General features: G+C 36.1%; 1 protein-coding gene across 1 annotated transcript; it reads left to right on the top strand.

Annotated features, from left to right (window-relative positions):
• The first annotated feature begins 2,751 nt into the window (after positions 1 to 2,751).
• On the top strand, positions 2,752 to 13,364 carry LOC149175301 (sucrose synthase 4-like). Its single transcript, XM_089419581.1, has 15 exons — positions 2,752 to 3,275; positions 6,223 to 6,355; positions 6,498 to 6,649; positions 7,003 to 7,195; positions 7,815 to 7,933; positions 8,224 to 8,440; positions 8,718 to 8,813; positions 9,143 to 9,316; positions 10,372 to 10,488; positions 10,595 to 10,761; positions 10,956 to 11,180; positions 11,726 to 12,047; positions 12,236 to 12,480; positions 12,588 to 12,726; positions 12,868 to 13,364. The coding sequence occupies exons 1-15, from the start codon at positions 3,178 to 3,180 to the stop codon at positions 12,967 to 12,969; spliced, it is 2,499 nt and encodes an 832-aa protein (XP_089275707.1). The 5' UTR covers positions 2,752 to 3,177; the 3' UTR covers positions 12,970 to 13,364.
• The last annotated feature ends 1,032 nt before the right edge of the window (positions 13,365 to 14,396 follow it).

Here is a 14,396-nt window from a genome sequence, read left to right as displayed (position 1 = left end):
CATGCCTAAAAATGACATGATGAGATTTGTTGTAATGAATTTGAGCTTTATTGTTGAGTTACACATTGAACACACTATTAAATTGTTTTAATATTTTTTCACTTTAATAGTGTTATCCTTATTTCAAACCAAAATAATATAAATAGACATTAATCATCATCATCAAAAAGTATTTTATTTAAAATAAATCTTAAATAATTTATTTAATTTTGATACTAAAATATTTAAGAAATCACATAAGAAAATTTTTTGAGTGTGGTTCATCATGAGGACCAAATGAATTAAATTATGATGAACCACACTTGTTGGTTCAAAAGGCGTTGGCCAAAAATTTCTCTTATGTGATTTCTTATGAAAGACTTTGCTTAATTCATTATGGATCACACAAGCTTGAACACAAAAACTAAAATATTTTTGAAGTATTGCATATACATTATTACAAATTTCCTAGGTTAAATAATGCAATAAACTATTTAATTAATAAAATTATAATCTAAAACAACATATTTATGTTAGGGCTTCCAAAATTGTAATTGACAAGTTTATTTTTGGGCATTTAATATTAGAAGACATGGTATTATAACAAACCCTATTTATAAGTCAAAAAAATTCCATGATAAAATGGAGGTAAATCTCCATAATTAAAAATTTTCTTGTGTTTTTTTAAATGTATATGTGTTTAACTCATATATTAATTGTTTTTATAATTATTATAATAATTTAAAATAAAATTATAATTTAGTTGAGTTCTATAATCTTTGTAAATCTTGGTTACATGAGATGTATTAAGTGTTGGATGCATATCCACATTTACCATCCATTTAATTTATATGACTATATTAATTTAATGAATTAATATAACAATATTTCATAATTACTTAAATTCAATTTTCAATTAATCCTTAGAAAAATCTATTTAAGCATTTCATAATCACATAATTTAAAATTTAATATTTTTTAATAAATTCAACATATAACATAAACGTGTGATGCAAGATTGCTCACCTTTTCCCTTTATGCTGATGTTATTATGATGTTCCATTACTTTATTTTGAAACATGATATTTCAATAACATAATTTAAAATGTGTATAGTTAAATGTGTATACAATTGTATCGAGAGACACTCTCAAGCTTAGTATGGTAGAGATGTTTTAATGTATTGTTTAACATTTTGACTAAGTCAAATTACATAAAAATAAAAATAAAATTAAATAAAAAGATTAATGTAATGTAAACATTTTAACTCGGTCAAAATAAAATAAAATAACCAAATAAAAAAATTTCTATAAAAATAAAAATGGTCCATGGTATTGACCTATGGTATTGAGAAACCATGGTATTCATATGTAATGTTACCTATTTAAAGGAGGAAATTAAACCATTCTAGATCTATCTTAACTCAGGATTTGCCAAGCCCTGAAAGGATCAAATCTCTTGATATGCAAATCTCTTTTAGAGTGAAAAGATATTTGATCCCTCTCGGCTCCTCGTAGATCTGGAGTTACATAGATTTAAGATGGTATACATTATGGTTGTGTCTAGAGGCGCTCTCTAGCCCAGTAAAGTAGAAATGTTGTAATGCCTTGTTTAACATTTTGAATTGATCAAAATTAAATTAAATTAATAAAATAAAATAATTGATAATTATAATTATCAATAAAATATTTTTACTTAGCATAAAATTAAAATAAAATTAAAAAATATTAAAAATATAAATAATAATTTAATTACAATTAAAAATTAAATTGGCCTAGCGCATAAGATGATGGGATGTACTGTTAAGTGACTCAAGCCACAGGGCAATCCTTACCAAACAAAAAAAAGAAATTAAATTAGCCTAGATACATTCTTAAGCCTAAAAATTAAATATTTAAATTATATTAACTCTCAATCTACCAAAATCAATTCTTAAGATGTAACTCTATTCTAAAAAGAAATGTGATCCCAAAATGTATATCCCGAAAATGTAAATAGATATACATATATAATAAATCTAAAATTAAAATAAATATATATTAATTATATATAGAAGATAAAATACTGCTATCAAAATGATACGAATATAAATACTTTTTAAAACAGAGAATTTATTTCTCTAACTAAAAATAACTATCATGTTTTTTTCTACCTAAAAATAAATAAGTGTTCAATATATTCTATTTTTACATGGATGCCAGTGACAGAATAATGCCAATGCAAGGGCATTAAAATTGTCGGCTCGTTAGAATACCAGTACACTTTGCACTTCTAATGATATACATACTGACATATTGATGTACATCATAACCAAATACATAAAGCTTTCCTTAAACCGAAGGATGAAAATCAATGGTGTAAACGTTACCGTAAGCTTCTCTGAATTTCTTTACCCAACTACCCACTCGATGCATTCACCTAACTAAAACCATTCACCTGAGAGCATATTTCTTAATGGATGTAGAATTATTGATCTGTACGAGTAGTGGTTACAGAAATTCGACAGGACAGCCGTTAATTCATCTGACTTAGCGACTGGATGGACATGAACGTGTTACCATCTACAGTGATCTCTCGAATCCAGGGGCGAGGCTACTGGCTGTTTTGGACAAGGCGGGCCAATGGAAGGCTACCATATTCAGAATGCACTTCTTTCAGTGCTACACCAAATCCGACATGGACAACCACGTATTAGGCTCTCACGCCTGCTCAGCTGAGTTGACAAACTGTGAAAATTGTTGAGAAGGCCAGCAAATGAACTGAATTGAGAAGAGAACCACCCTTCTCTGGGAACTAATTTGATAGATTTCCTTACCTGATTTTGACTTCTGGCTAGTGAGTGATTGCTTATGCTTCAAGTTTAATTCACCAACCGTCTGCTTAGTCAATATAAATCCCCTGCTGCTGTACTGTTCTTCCACACTCCTTACTTGAGCTGTTGCCACATCCTGCAATGTTGAGCTCTTATTTTCATTGAAGGTGTTTCTGTTAATTCGTCTATCTCTTTAGAAGTTTCCTGCCTCTGTATTTCACAAAAGTTTCAGGAGTGTCTGTGTTGTAATTCCAGTGTGGACAGAATTGAATTCTGTTATCAGAGGATCCATCAGCATTGTAGGAGGGCTAGTAGGCAACAGCAAATAACAGTTAAATTGTCCTTTTAATTGTTGGTATTGGTATCCATATAAAAGCAAAGGAAAATATGGTTGCTGCAGCGCTCACCCATGCACTGAATTCACGAGAGCGTGTTGAGGACATGCTCTCTGAACACCGCAATGAAATAGTTTCTCTGCTTTCAAGGTAATTCTCGCTACTATTCCCTGATGAGAGATTCGAATGCCTCTGGCCATGAGATATGCATAACATATAATTGCTCTATCTGCATTTTCCTGCATGAATGCAACTGTGTAGTCTGAGTGGTATTAAGAGTTGGAGTCCGAGGAGGGAGTTCATGGATGTATGCAGTATTGGGTATTGTATGTGCTTTGAAGGTTTTTGAGAATATGATTTGGGCTGTCTGTTGAGTTTGTAAGTGTTTGGTATTAGTTGTGGGTTTTGTTACTTTTGTTGGGCATTGAAGATTCAAGGCATTGTGAGAGAGTGATGCGGAGAGAAGTTCAGGGCTGTATGGTGTAACTTTAGTGGGTATAGTATGTTGGATTTGTTTTAAGAATTTTTGTTTGACATGCCTCAGGAAAAAGGTCTGATCAGTCACCTTGCTGACCTTGGTTGCAGCTGGTTGACATGGCTATACCAAACTGCTCAATAGTGGTTATCATCAATTTTAGGCTGGTTGCAATTGCTAGGTGTAACTGGGTCAAGTTACAGGGGTTGTTCTGTTGTACTTATGAAACCTTTCAAATAATTACCTCTTGGGTGGTAATTATTTTAGTTGGCTGCTCTTCTTGCAATAGGTATTCAAGCATTTCAATATATTTTTTTGTTTTTTGTTTTTCTGGAGAGATCTCTTTATAGATACTACTAAGCCAGACCAATTTAAATCTGGGCCTGATACTCGTCCGATAGGGATCAATCCCATTGTTTATGTCCACAATTCCAGCATTTTATGAACTTTGTTTTTGGCTCGACGATTTTTTACTGCAATTGACCACTTACCTCATCTTTAACTGTAAAATCTGCTTATTGGAGAAATAAGTTTCCAAATTGTAAGATTGGGCGTAATGAGTGATGTAATCAACAGGATGGGCTTTCACTTTATGATCCTTGTTTCAACTCTTTTTCATTTTGTGGGTTCTCTACTATCGCATTGTCTCGCTGGAGCAAAAGACTGTTGTTTTTCAGTCATCGGTACTTACATTATAGGGAGGATAGGATTTTTTTTGTCTTATATTTCAGGATTTTCATGAGTTACTGCCATTCTTAATACAGAACAGTTATATTCTTTTTTGGCCCTGAGCAGCCCTTCTTCCTTCCTTAATTGGAGGCAAGAATGTGGCATTGCTCTCAAAGTTCTCTCTTTGGACATGATTTATAGGATTGACAGCTCTCTAAAGGATTTTGTAATGAAAAAGCATGAAATTGCTTTGGAAATTTGCATTTTCTACTCCCCATGGTAAGGCATGGACTAATTATCTGTTTAGATGAGTATGGTAGATTAATCAGAAGTTCATCTACGGATGGCTTTTATATTTTAACAGTTTTTCCTTGAATTTCACAGTGCCCTTCTCCTGTTGACTACTCTCTCCTGTCCAGCCAAACGTTCTTGAGCTCCTGTCATAACTCAGGCAGTATCATAGTTCATGTCTGATGTGATAAAGTGGTTATCCAATAGGAATCTAAAGGTGGAACATCTTCATCTACCACCCATTTTAAGGACTTTATGACTCTAATCTTCTAGAACTAATCAGATCAAATTAGTTATGTTCTATCCAAGGTACTTTTCATTTCACCATTTAATTACACTGTTCAAACTAGGGAGATCAGGTTGAACTCGAGTAATGTGACGTGTCTATGTTCAGCAAGCGTAAGAATAAGATGAAGCCTGCAGGCCAATGAGAAAAGCTATTGTCAAAAAAATGAGATAACTGAATTTGGAATTAGATATATTTTCTTGAGGCTAATAGCAGTAAGAAGACATATTTTGGGCCGTATTTGGTCTGGGTCTGCCTCTGAGCGCATGATTTTTCATGGAACTCAAAGGTATTGATTTGAGTTAAGAATGCATATTGGTCGCTGGATATTAATTAGAAATAAGGAATTGCACCCGTCCAATTCAGTATTCATTCTGATTGCACGTTAGATACTAATGAATATGTAGCAGGAACATACATAGAATTTGAGGAAGGTTATAATGGAAGCCATGCAGTCATTTAAATGCAAGTTTCAAAGTCTATTAGTAGTAACTGTTCCAAGGTCTGTTTTGGAATTTTAAAAGGATAAGATCTGTCTGATATTGATTGTTTACAATAGGCTTACCATGACTGCAATTTGTTTTTGCCTCCCTCAGTTCAAAAAGTGGACCTGCATTACTACTCAACATCTGCACTTTCTAGCCATGAGAATAGAAAGGAAAAGAACAACATTAATGTTTAGTTGTTGCCTCATTTTGTGAGCTTCTTATTGTAAATTTCAAAAATTTTAAGATGTATTGGAAAACTGATTTTCTTCTTTGAGTTTATTCACAGTTGAAGCTGTCTGAGAATGAGCTAATGCATATACTGGTAGGGTCTGCCTTATGTTTGCATGCATAGGTGAACTGATTGGTTTTCTCAAAGAGAGATGATCTACAGTTAAGAGAGAGTGTTTAGGAGCATGCCCATGAAAATGCTACATGACATGGTGGTGCAAACCACCAAGCCACATGGAGAACATGGGCAAATAAGGATGGAATCATGTTCATGTCTTGGGTGTCAACAGCTCAAAATCAGAATTAGAACAATTTTCGTGACCACAGGAATCTTGATCTCACCACTGTTGTTAAACTTTTCAATATATCTTTCTCAAATATGTCAAGAAAAGCTTCATTCTTTGATCATATTGGAGGAATTCAATTCTTGCAGAGTTGCAGAATCCTTGTTCTTTTGATAGTATAGTAAAGAACATTGGAAGGGTTAAAGGATTGAAAAAACTATAATATATAAATAGAGGTAACCAACAAAGACATTTCATAAGTTCATAATACATATAACTTAGGACATGGTAAACTATAAGATGGAGATATGCACCAAATGGACATTTAGTCCCACAAGTTTTTAAGGGATGACCTGATTTTGGCTTAATGTTGCAGATATGTAGCAGAAGGGAAGAAGATTTTGCAGCCTCATCAACTATTAGATGGACTAGAAGAGGTCATAGGAAAGAATGTTGAGCTTGAAAGTCTCCGACATGGGCTATTTGGAGATGTGTTGAGGTCTACCCAGGTATAGTCAGAATTTTTTCATTGGTTCAAATACATGCAGCATTACTGCATCTCCTTGAGCAGTAGATTTCAAAATCAGAGTTGCTTTGAAAAAATGTGTGCATATTTATTTGTTGTTTATGGAAATATAATATATGCTGCAGGAGGCAATTGTTCTTCCACCATGGATTGCTCTTGCGGTACGGCCAAGACCTGGTGTGTGGGAATATGTTCGAGTCAATGTTGATGAACTTGCTGTTGAACAGCTTTCTGTTGCTGAATATTTGGAATTCAAGGAGCACCTTGTGAATGGAAGGTAGTGATTTACATCATGGGCCCATGGTGCATTAAAATAAAGGTGGAAAATGATAGAAGTACAGATGTTGTCAATGATATTTTGAACGTCTCATAACTGGTTAACTTACTTGTCAAAGACTGTAGACCTTCTTTATTTATGATCTTTTATATAATTTTCTTGTATTATGCAAAATAAAAAAGTAATAAACCTGATCAATAGATACTTGCAAATGCATCCACCCACTATAGGTGCATATATTTAGGGATATAAACTATACATCCCACTATATTGTGCTCTCTTTCATATTCTCTATATACATTTCCAGGTGCACAAATAGATTCAATGAATGATGAGAACTTTGTATTTTGCAGTGTCAAGGATGACTACGTCCTGGAGCTAGACTTTGAACCTTTCAATGCATCCTTTCCGCGCCCAACACGGCCATCCTCCATTGGTAGTGGAGTTCAATTTTTGAACCGACATTTATCCTCGAGACTATTCCGTGACAAAGAAAGCATGCAGCCGTTGCTGGATTTCCTTCGAGCGCACAAATACCGAGGCCAGGTCATTTGCTTTTCTTGGTTCATATATTGTATCAGTGCGTTTCACAGTTCACAAATGCATTTTGTGCAAAATCCATCTAAATCAAATATCAGAAAAGCTAGCCGTAGCTGTACTAGAGATATAGAATATGAATTGATTCAAAATTCATAGGGCTATCTCATATTTTGTTTTTGCTTCAATTCTGTATAGAAAACTATTTATGTATCTATTGAAAGCTCAGCTCAATTCAAACTAAAACAGAGGAACCTAATTACCAAGATGTTTCTCTTCGTCCACTACATTGGCTATGTTTTTTTTAACTTATGCTTGAATTTTGCTGATAATATTCTTACTTGGCTTGTTATATTACTTCTGGGAGCAAATTGACATCAAATTTAGGACATCGCATTAAATGTGAAGTACTCTGGATGGGATAAAGATAATTCATAAATCTTACCTGTAGCTTAAGTATATAGGCAGGTAACTTACGGAATCTGAGATGTGAAATTTTGTCAGAGGAACTGACTTTGTTTTACTTTGGTTGGAAATGAATTTATACATGCTTTTATGCACTTCTTAATTTATCATTAGTAGTATGTTGATAATTGGGAAAGTATATTGTGTGCCATTTAACTTGCAGAAGCTGATGCTCAATGAGAGGATACAGAGTTTGCCTGGGCTACGCTCAGCCTTGGTAAAAACAGAAGAGCATCTCAAAAAGTTCCCCAAGGATACGCCATATGCAGAGTTTGAATACAAGTAATATAAAATACTTGCTCTATTACAGATATGTTCTTTTTTCTATTCAAGTCTATATTACAGCAAGAAAAAGATTGATATTGTAGGAGTTATTTGCGGACTTAATCGAGGTTAACATGTGCTTCCATTTATAAGTTTAAATAGAATTTTTCTTGATATATTCATATGGCTGGATTGATTTCAAGATGAATGAATATATTGGAAAAAAAACTAGATCCAAAGTTTATACATATAGGAGATGAGAACAAATGCCAATGCCTTTGTCTGGTTATTACCTGTGCTATGGGCAGGTTACAAGAAATGGGATTGGAAAAAGGATGGGGAGAGAATGCAGAACATGTCTTGGATACGATTCATTTGCTCTTGGAGATCCTTCAGGCACCTGATCCATCAAATTTAGAAACGTTTCTAGGAAGGGTTCCTATGGTCTTTAATGTTGTGATTCTTTCACCTCATGGTTATTTTGGCCAAGCAAATGTTTTAGGAATGCCCGACACCGGTGGACAGGTACATAGAATTTTAATAAATGCAATGTACATTCAATGAGATCTTTTCTGCATCTTTTGATGATATTTGGAACTTGTCCTTTAATTTTGCTATGCTTTGTCCTTTAACGATGAAATTGAAAATACTTAGCAATATATCCGTGTAAACATCAGGCAGAGGTTGGATATTAAAACAATATAAAACAGTATTAATTGGAATCCTTTTGTAACTTTTTCGTGCTGCAAGACTATCAGATTAGGAAAAAAAAACCTGATTTCATGTTCTTATTTGTGCACAGGTTGTGTATATACTTGATCAATGTCGCGCCTTGGAGAATGAAATGCTATTGAGAATAAAACGACAAGGATTGGACATTACGCCTGAGATTATTGTGGTAAAGTGCTGCTCTGTTAGCTACATTATGTCTACTGTATTCAAATTAGCAGTGACCTGAATTGATCAAATTTTTAACATGACTAATGTAAACTCTAGCGTTTGATGAATGAGGTGTTTTTGTATTATGTAAGACCATCATCTGTAAATTGCTTACTTTTCGTTTATACACACGAGTAGACTTAAGTACCTCATCACACTGACATAGCAGTGGATCACAGCCCTGTGTGTGAGAAAGTTCTATGTTAAGGTTCAAATGTTGGCTTTTATTCTGGTTTCCGAAGTATAATTTTAATTTTTTTATTCAACATTGTTCAATTTTGTTACAAGGTGACTCGGCTGATCCCTGAGGCTCACGGGACAACATGCAATCAACGACTTGAAAAAATTAGTGGAACACAACATTCACGGATTCTACGGGTGCCCTTCAGAACAGAAAAAGGAGTTGTGCGCGACTGGGTTTCTCGATTTGATGTGTGGCCTTACTTGGAAAGATTTTCGGAGGTAAAGATGACTTGTCAAGATTGAAATTCACAATTTTTTTGTTTGGGGCCAGTGTGTATGCACATCTCCTTTTAAGCATAGTGTAATTCAAGGTGTACGATGCTTTAAATCAATTGAAGAAGTAAATTAAAAATTAAAAATGGAGGAAAGTTTTTGACATGAAACACAATACAATGCCGAAAACAGATTGTCATACACAATTTGTTTCTTTTGTGCCCTAAGTATATCATATGGAACTTATATTAATAGAGATCACAACTACAAGGTAGCTCATACACTGGAGATTTATTGGTCGTTGGAAGAAGTGGCTACACCATAACTAAGTCACAGCCTTTAGCTTTGATCCTCGTCTCTTGTATGCAGTATAAAATCGTTACAATGTCACTAACCCCTCTTCAACCCCTACTGCTCTTAGAATGTTGCCATTGTTATATCTAGATGGTTTTGTAGATCTGAAACTGCACCATGTCTAGAGTTTTTATTGTGTTGGTTGTTCATAGGTCATATCCTGTAAATATGGGCCATTCACATTTGTAAAACTGTTTCTTATGACACTGTTCACGCCCCTCCTTGTTGTGATTGCTTGTGCAACTGCTCACAAAAGGGAAATAATAGCCTAAAGTAGCTAGGAAATTGTTGATGGCTAATGGTGACTTTTATTTATCTTTCCTGCGTAAGGGTCATCCTTGGGAAGTTGCTACAGACTGAAGAAACTATTTAAATAGTGGATAGGAAAAAAAAATTGTTCCAATTTCTTAGGTGTGCTTCAATTTGTTTATTTTATGCAGATGATGCTAATTTCTACGCATAAAAAGTTATCCTTCTCCTGAAAGTGTTCGAATTAGTTTTAATGTTTCTGAAGTAGAAAGGTTAGAATTAGGCATTGGGTTCCTGAGTTGGAGGATTAGCATCAGTAACCTTGTTGCTGAACTACTTGAATTATGCCATCTATTGCACTTTTTAATATTTTATCAGTACAAATCTTTTGGTGACAGAATGGCCAAGGGTTCCACTCCACAGTCTCCTTGAACTTGATTGTTGGGATGTTGTTGTAGGATGTAACAAATGAAATAGCCGTGGAGCTGAAAGGTCAACCTGATCTGATTATTGGCAATTACAGTGATGGAAATTTAGTAGCATCTTTGATGGCACATAAACAAGGAATCACTCAGGTTTTTCCACTTGCCATTGTGCATTTGTATCTGTTACAGCTGAAAAATGAATTGATTTTCTCCTTGAAAATTTTAATCTAAAGATATATTCTCTTTGTCATCTCAGTGCAACATAGCCCATGCTTTGGAGAAGACCAAATACCCAGATTCGGACATATATTGGAAGAATTTTGAAGAAAAATACCATTTCTCTTGTCAGTTTACTGCAGATCTAATCGCAATGAACCATGCGGATTTCATTATCACTAGCACATATCAAGAGATTGCAGGAAGGTCTGATGTTTTCCTCCTATAGAGACAATCTGGAAACTTTTATTTAATTTTTGGTTCTGAACCTGCTCAACTATTATTTTGTTTCTCAGGGCTGTATTTTGAGTATGGCAGACCTGAAAACAATATTCTGAACCAATTGGAATTTATCACTATTGTTAATACATACATGTAACTATATAACTTTGTTGCTGCAGCAAGGATACTGTTGGACAGTACGAAAGCCACACTGCTTTCACCCTTCCTGGTCTCTACCGTGTGGTACATGGAATTGATGTTTTTGATCCCAAGTTCAACATTGTTTCTCCTGGAGCAGACATGCAGATTTATTTCCCTTATACAGAAAAGCAGCATCGCCTTACTGCTTTACATGGTACAATTGAGGAACTCTTGTTCAATCCTGAACAGACAGCTGAACATATGTAAGTGATACTCTCCATGGTTGTTCTTTCTCATTCTATTGTTTTTTACATCAACTATTTACGTTTTAGTAATGTGAGGGTGTGCAAGTCTTCAGCTAATTTCGGGACATGGTACTGTAATATATATTCCTGTATGCTGATTCAGAATTTTTGGATTTATCTTACTCTTGGTGAGTATCTCTTGGGAAAGCTAAAACTGATCGTTTGCCAACCAAATGATGATAATTCATATCCTTTTCATGGTCTTCTTGGGAAGCTCAACTTTCCTAGTAAGAATGTACAAGATATTAGTAGTTTTCCCATTTCTGTGCATTCACTATTTGTGATAGGTCCATAATACGAACTTCAGTCTGTAAGGCTAAGTTTCAGGTTCAACAGGCTTAACCATGAGGTCCCGACTCCGGAGTATATCACTACAATGTTAGAGGAGAGATTTTTTATTTACATATGAGGAAGAGGCGGCAGCAGAGAGTACAATTTATAGAAATAAGGTTGATTCGACATTTTTGCATATGCTAAAACAACCGTTTTTGCCATTTTTTCAGGTGTGCCTTGAATGACCGTAAAAAGCCCATTATCTTTTCTATGGCAAGACTCGACCGGGTTAAAAATATGACAGGATTGGTCGAATGGTTTGCAAAGAGCAAACGCTTGAGGGAGTTGGTTAACCTTGTCGTGGTTGCTGGTGATATTGACCCATCAAAGTCCAAAGACAGAGAAGAAGTGGCCGAAATTGAAAAAATGCATAGACTAGTTAAAGAGTATAACCTGAATGGTCAGTTCAGATGGATATGTGCACAAAAGAATAGAGTGCGGAACGGTGAGCTTTACCGCTACATCTGTGACACCAGGGGTGCCTTTGTACAGGTTAGCCTTCTCCTCCTTGCACCTTTCAAACAAGTTAGGATCCTGCACCCCAAGGTTCCATATCAGAGTTTTCAATTTCTTATCTATAAGTTTACACCTATTAAGATTGGTGAAGGCTCTATTTATCATTCATCTAAAAATGGAATCCACTACTGAACTAACTGTTTTCTGTCTTGGCCATGTTTTAGCCTGCACTTTATGAAGCTTTTGGGCTTACTGTTGTTGAAGCAATGACATGTGGTCTTCCTACATTCGCAACCTGTAATGGGGGTCCTGCTGAAATTATTGTGGATGGGGTGTCCGGATTTCATATTGATCCCTACCATGGCGTTTCTGCAACTGAACGCATTGCTGACTTTTTCGAGAAGTGCAAGACAGATCCCAGTCATTGGGAGAAGATCTCTAATGGTGGTCTACAGCGTATCTATGAAAAGTGAGTATAGGGGACAGCAGTGACAGTCAAATCTTTAGGTTAAAACTTAATACTATATTGTGCAGTATAGGTGACAGATGCTGATGTTGGGAGAAGATCTTTTGCAGGTATACATGGCAGATTTATGCCGACAGATTAATGACGCTGTCTGGAGTTTATGGGTTTTGGAAGTATGTATCAAAACTTGAAAGGCGAGAGACACGCCGCTATCTGGAGATGTTTTACAGCTTAAAGTACAGAAATTTGGTGAGTGTTGTTGAAATACTTAATTTGTAGATATGTGGGTTTCATGGGCATCTTGGCCTGTTCAGTACTAGATTTAGCACTAGATTGGGAAAACTGGGAGAAGCTAATGTGCTTTTGTCTGATGTGTGCTTTTGTGGGCAGGTTAAAACTGTGCCATTAGCTGTTGAAGAAAGTGTCAACGGTGTTGAAGAGAAGAGTATAGAATTGGTTGCAACCAACGGAACCTTGGTTCATAATCATTGAGTGCCACAGCTCCTCTCCTGGTTAATAAGCACTGAGTGGCAGAATAAGTGTCGAGAAAAGGCTGTTTCATTATTCAAGTTTGAGTATGTGAGGGGTTTGGTAATTTTGTGTTTGAGTTTTTATGTATTCGTATTTTCTATGGAGGGGCAGGCATTCTTCTAAGGGAAAATCATGGTGCAGTCGATGAACTGCTCATGACTCCGAGGTGCCTGACACCATGACAAATAATTTTATTCTTTCAGTGTCAACGGGATGAGCAAAGATAGAATCAGAATTCTGAATATCTGAATTTGTGAGTGCCCTACACTTGCTACCGTGCTGTAGCAGTGGCTGTTCAATAAACTGGAAATAAATGAAATGAAAAAAAAGTGCCCATTGGAGTGTTTTGAGTTATACATTTCTCTTTCATGGTAATTGTTACGCCCCCAATTCTTTTTTTTGTTAAATTGGCCGGGTGCGGCACCGCCTAAGTTATTAAGATGTTCCATCGTTAATAAACTTTACGAACTACGCCTTAACAATTCATAAGACACATGAATTCATATTTTTAATGTGCGGAAACCATTAACAATATACAATAATAAAATCAACTCGACAATAATAATAATCAATCTCTTTTATTAGAAATGGGAATTTTACAATGATTGGGAGGGCGTCCGCCCGTGCAAGAGCGCACGGCGGTCTTGCCAAAACTCCATCGAAATACAAGTTACAACGAAGTGTTAACTCCTTGTGTCGTTGGGCGGATGGGCGCACCCATACACAAACCCACACCCGAACCTCAACACTCAACAAAGTCACACCTCCGTGTGGTGGGCGCCCGTGCTCACCACACACACAACCGACTTCCAACTATAGCGCCCGGCTCGGCGGGCTCATCCAAGTCTCCGTCGAAATGCGACCTGCGCCTTCTCCAATCTGCGCACATCTCCTTGTGCATTGGAGCAAGAGCGAAGTTCGATGTCTCAAATGTACCGCAGCCTCACCAATATATATGCGCACAATGGTTGTGCGCCCAACCTTGGCCGACCTCACAATCATAACAATGAGCGCCCCATACTTGGTTTGTCCACCGTCGGCTCGCCCCAAGTGCGGGTATGCTCATCGCACACTCATCCATCGCATATACATAACCGTCGTAAGTCATATTACTCCGCGCGTATGTGTGCGATGGTGACCAACACTTAGTCAAATTCGCGAGTCGGAGGCGCGCGCGCCCAGTATGAACCGCAGGGCGTTACATCCTCCCCCACCAGAAGTCATTGTCGTCCCGACAATTCCTGCCTTCCTTCTCAACCTTCTGTCATATTTTGTGATCTTGTCCTTCCATCTCCAAAGTGAGTCCTCCGTTTCCCAGCTGTCCTCCTTCGGTGCATCTTTCCATCTGCAAAGAAATTCCCGTTGCATGTGGCAACCAACTCCTGTAG

Source organism: Pinus tabuliformis, chromosome 4_1 (assembly GCF_031772625.1).
Source record: "Pinus tabuliformis cultivar Carrire ecotype Pingquan chromosome 4_1, CPIR1, whole genome shotgun sequence".
In the NCBI taxonomy this organism is placed as follows: Eukaryota; Viridiplantae; Streptophyta; class Pinopsida; order Pinales; family Pinaceae; genus Pinus; species Pinus tabuliformis.
The sequence above is the reverse complement of the archived record's forward strand: the minus strand, read 5'-3'. Positions and strand labels throughout refer to the sequence as shown.

What these genes read in the sequence shown, in the direction of transcription:
- LOC149175301 (XM_089419581.1), top strand. Translation starts at nt 3,178, where the DNA reads ATGGTTGCTGCAGCGCTCACCCATGCACTGAATTCACGAGAGCGTGTT. An exon ending in GAACAGACAGCTGAACATAT is followed by an intron (nt 11,181 to 11,725) that starts GTAAGTGATACT and finishes CCATTTTTTCAG; the next exon opens with GTGTGCCTTGAATGACCGTA. An exon ending in GCTTAAAGTACAGAAATTTG is followed by an intron (nt 12,727 to 12,867) that starts GTGAGTGTTGTT and finishes TTTTGTGGGCAG; the next exon opens with GTTAAAACTGTGCCATTAGC.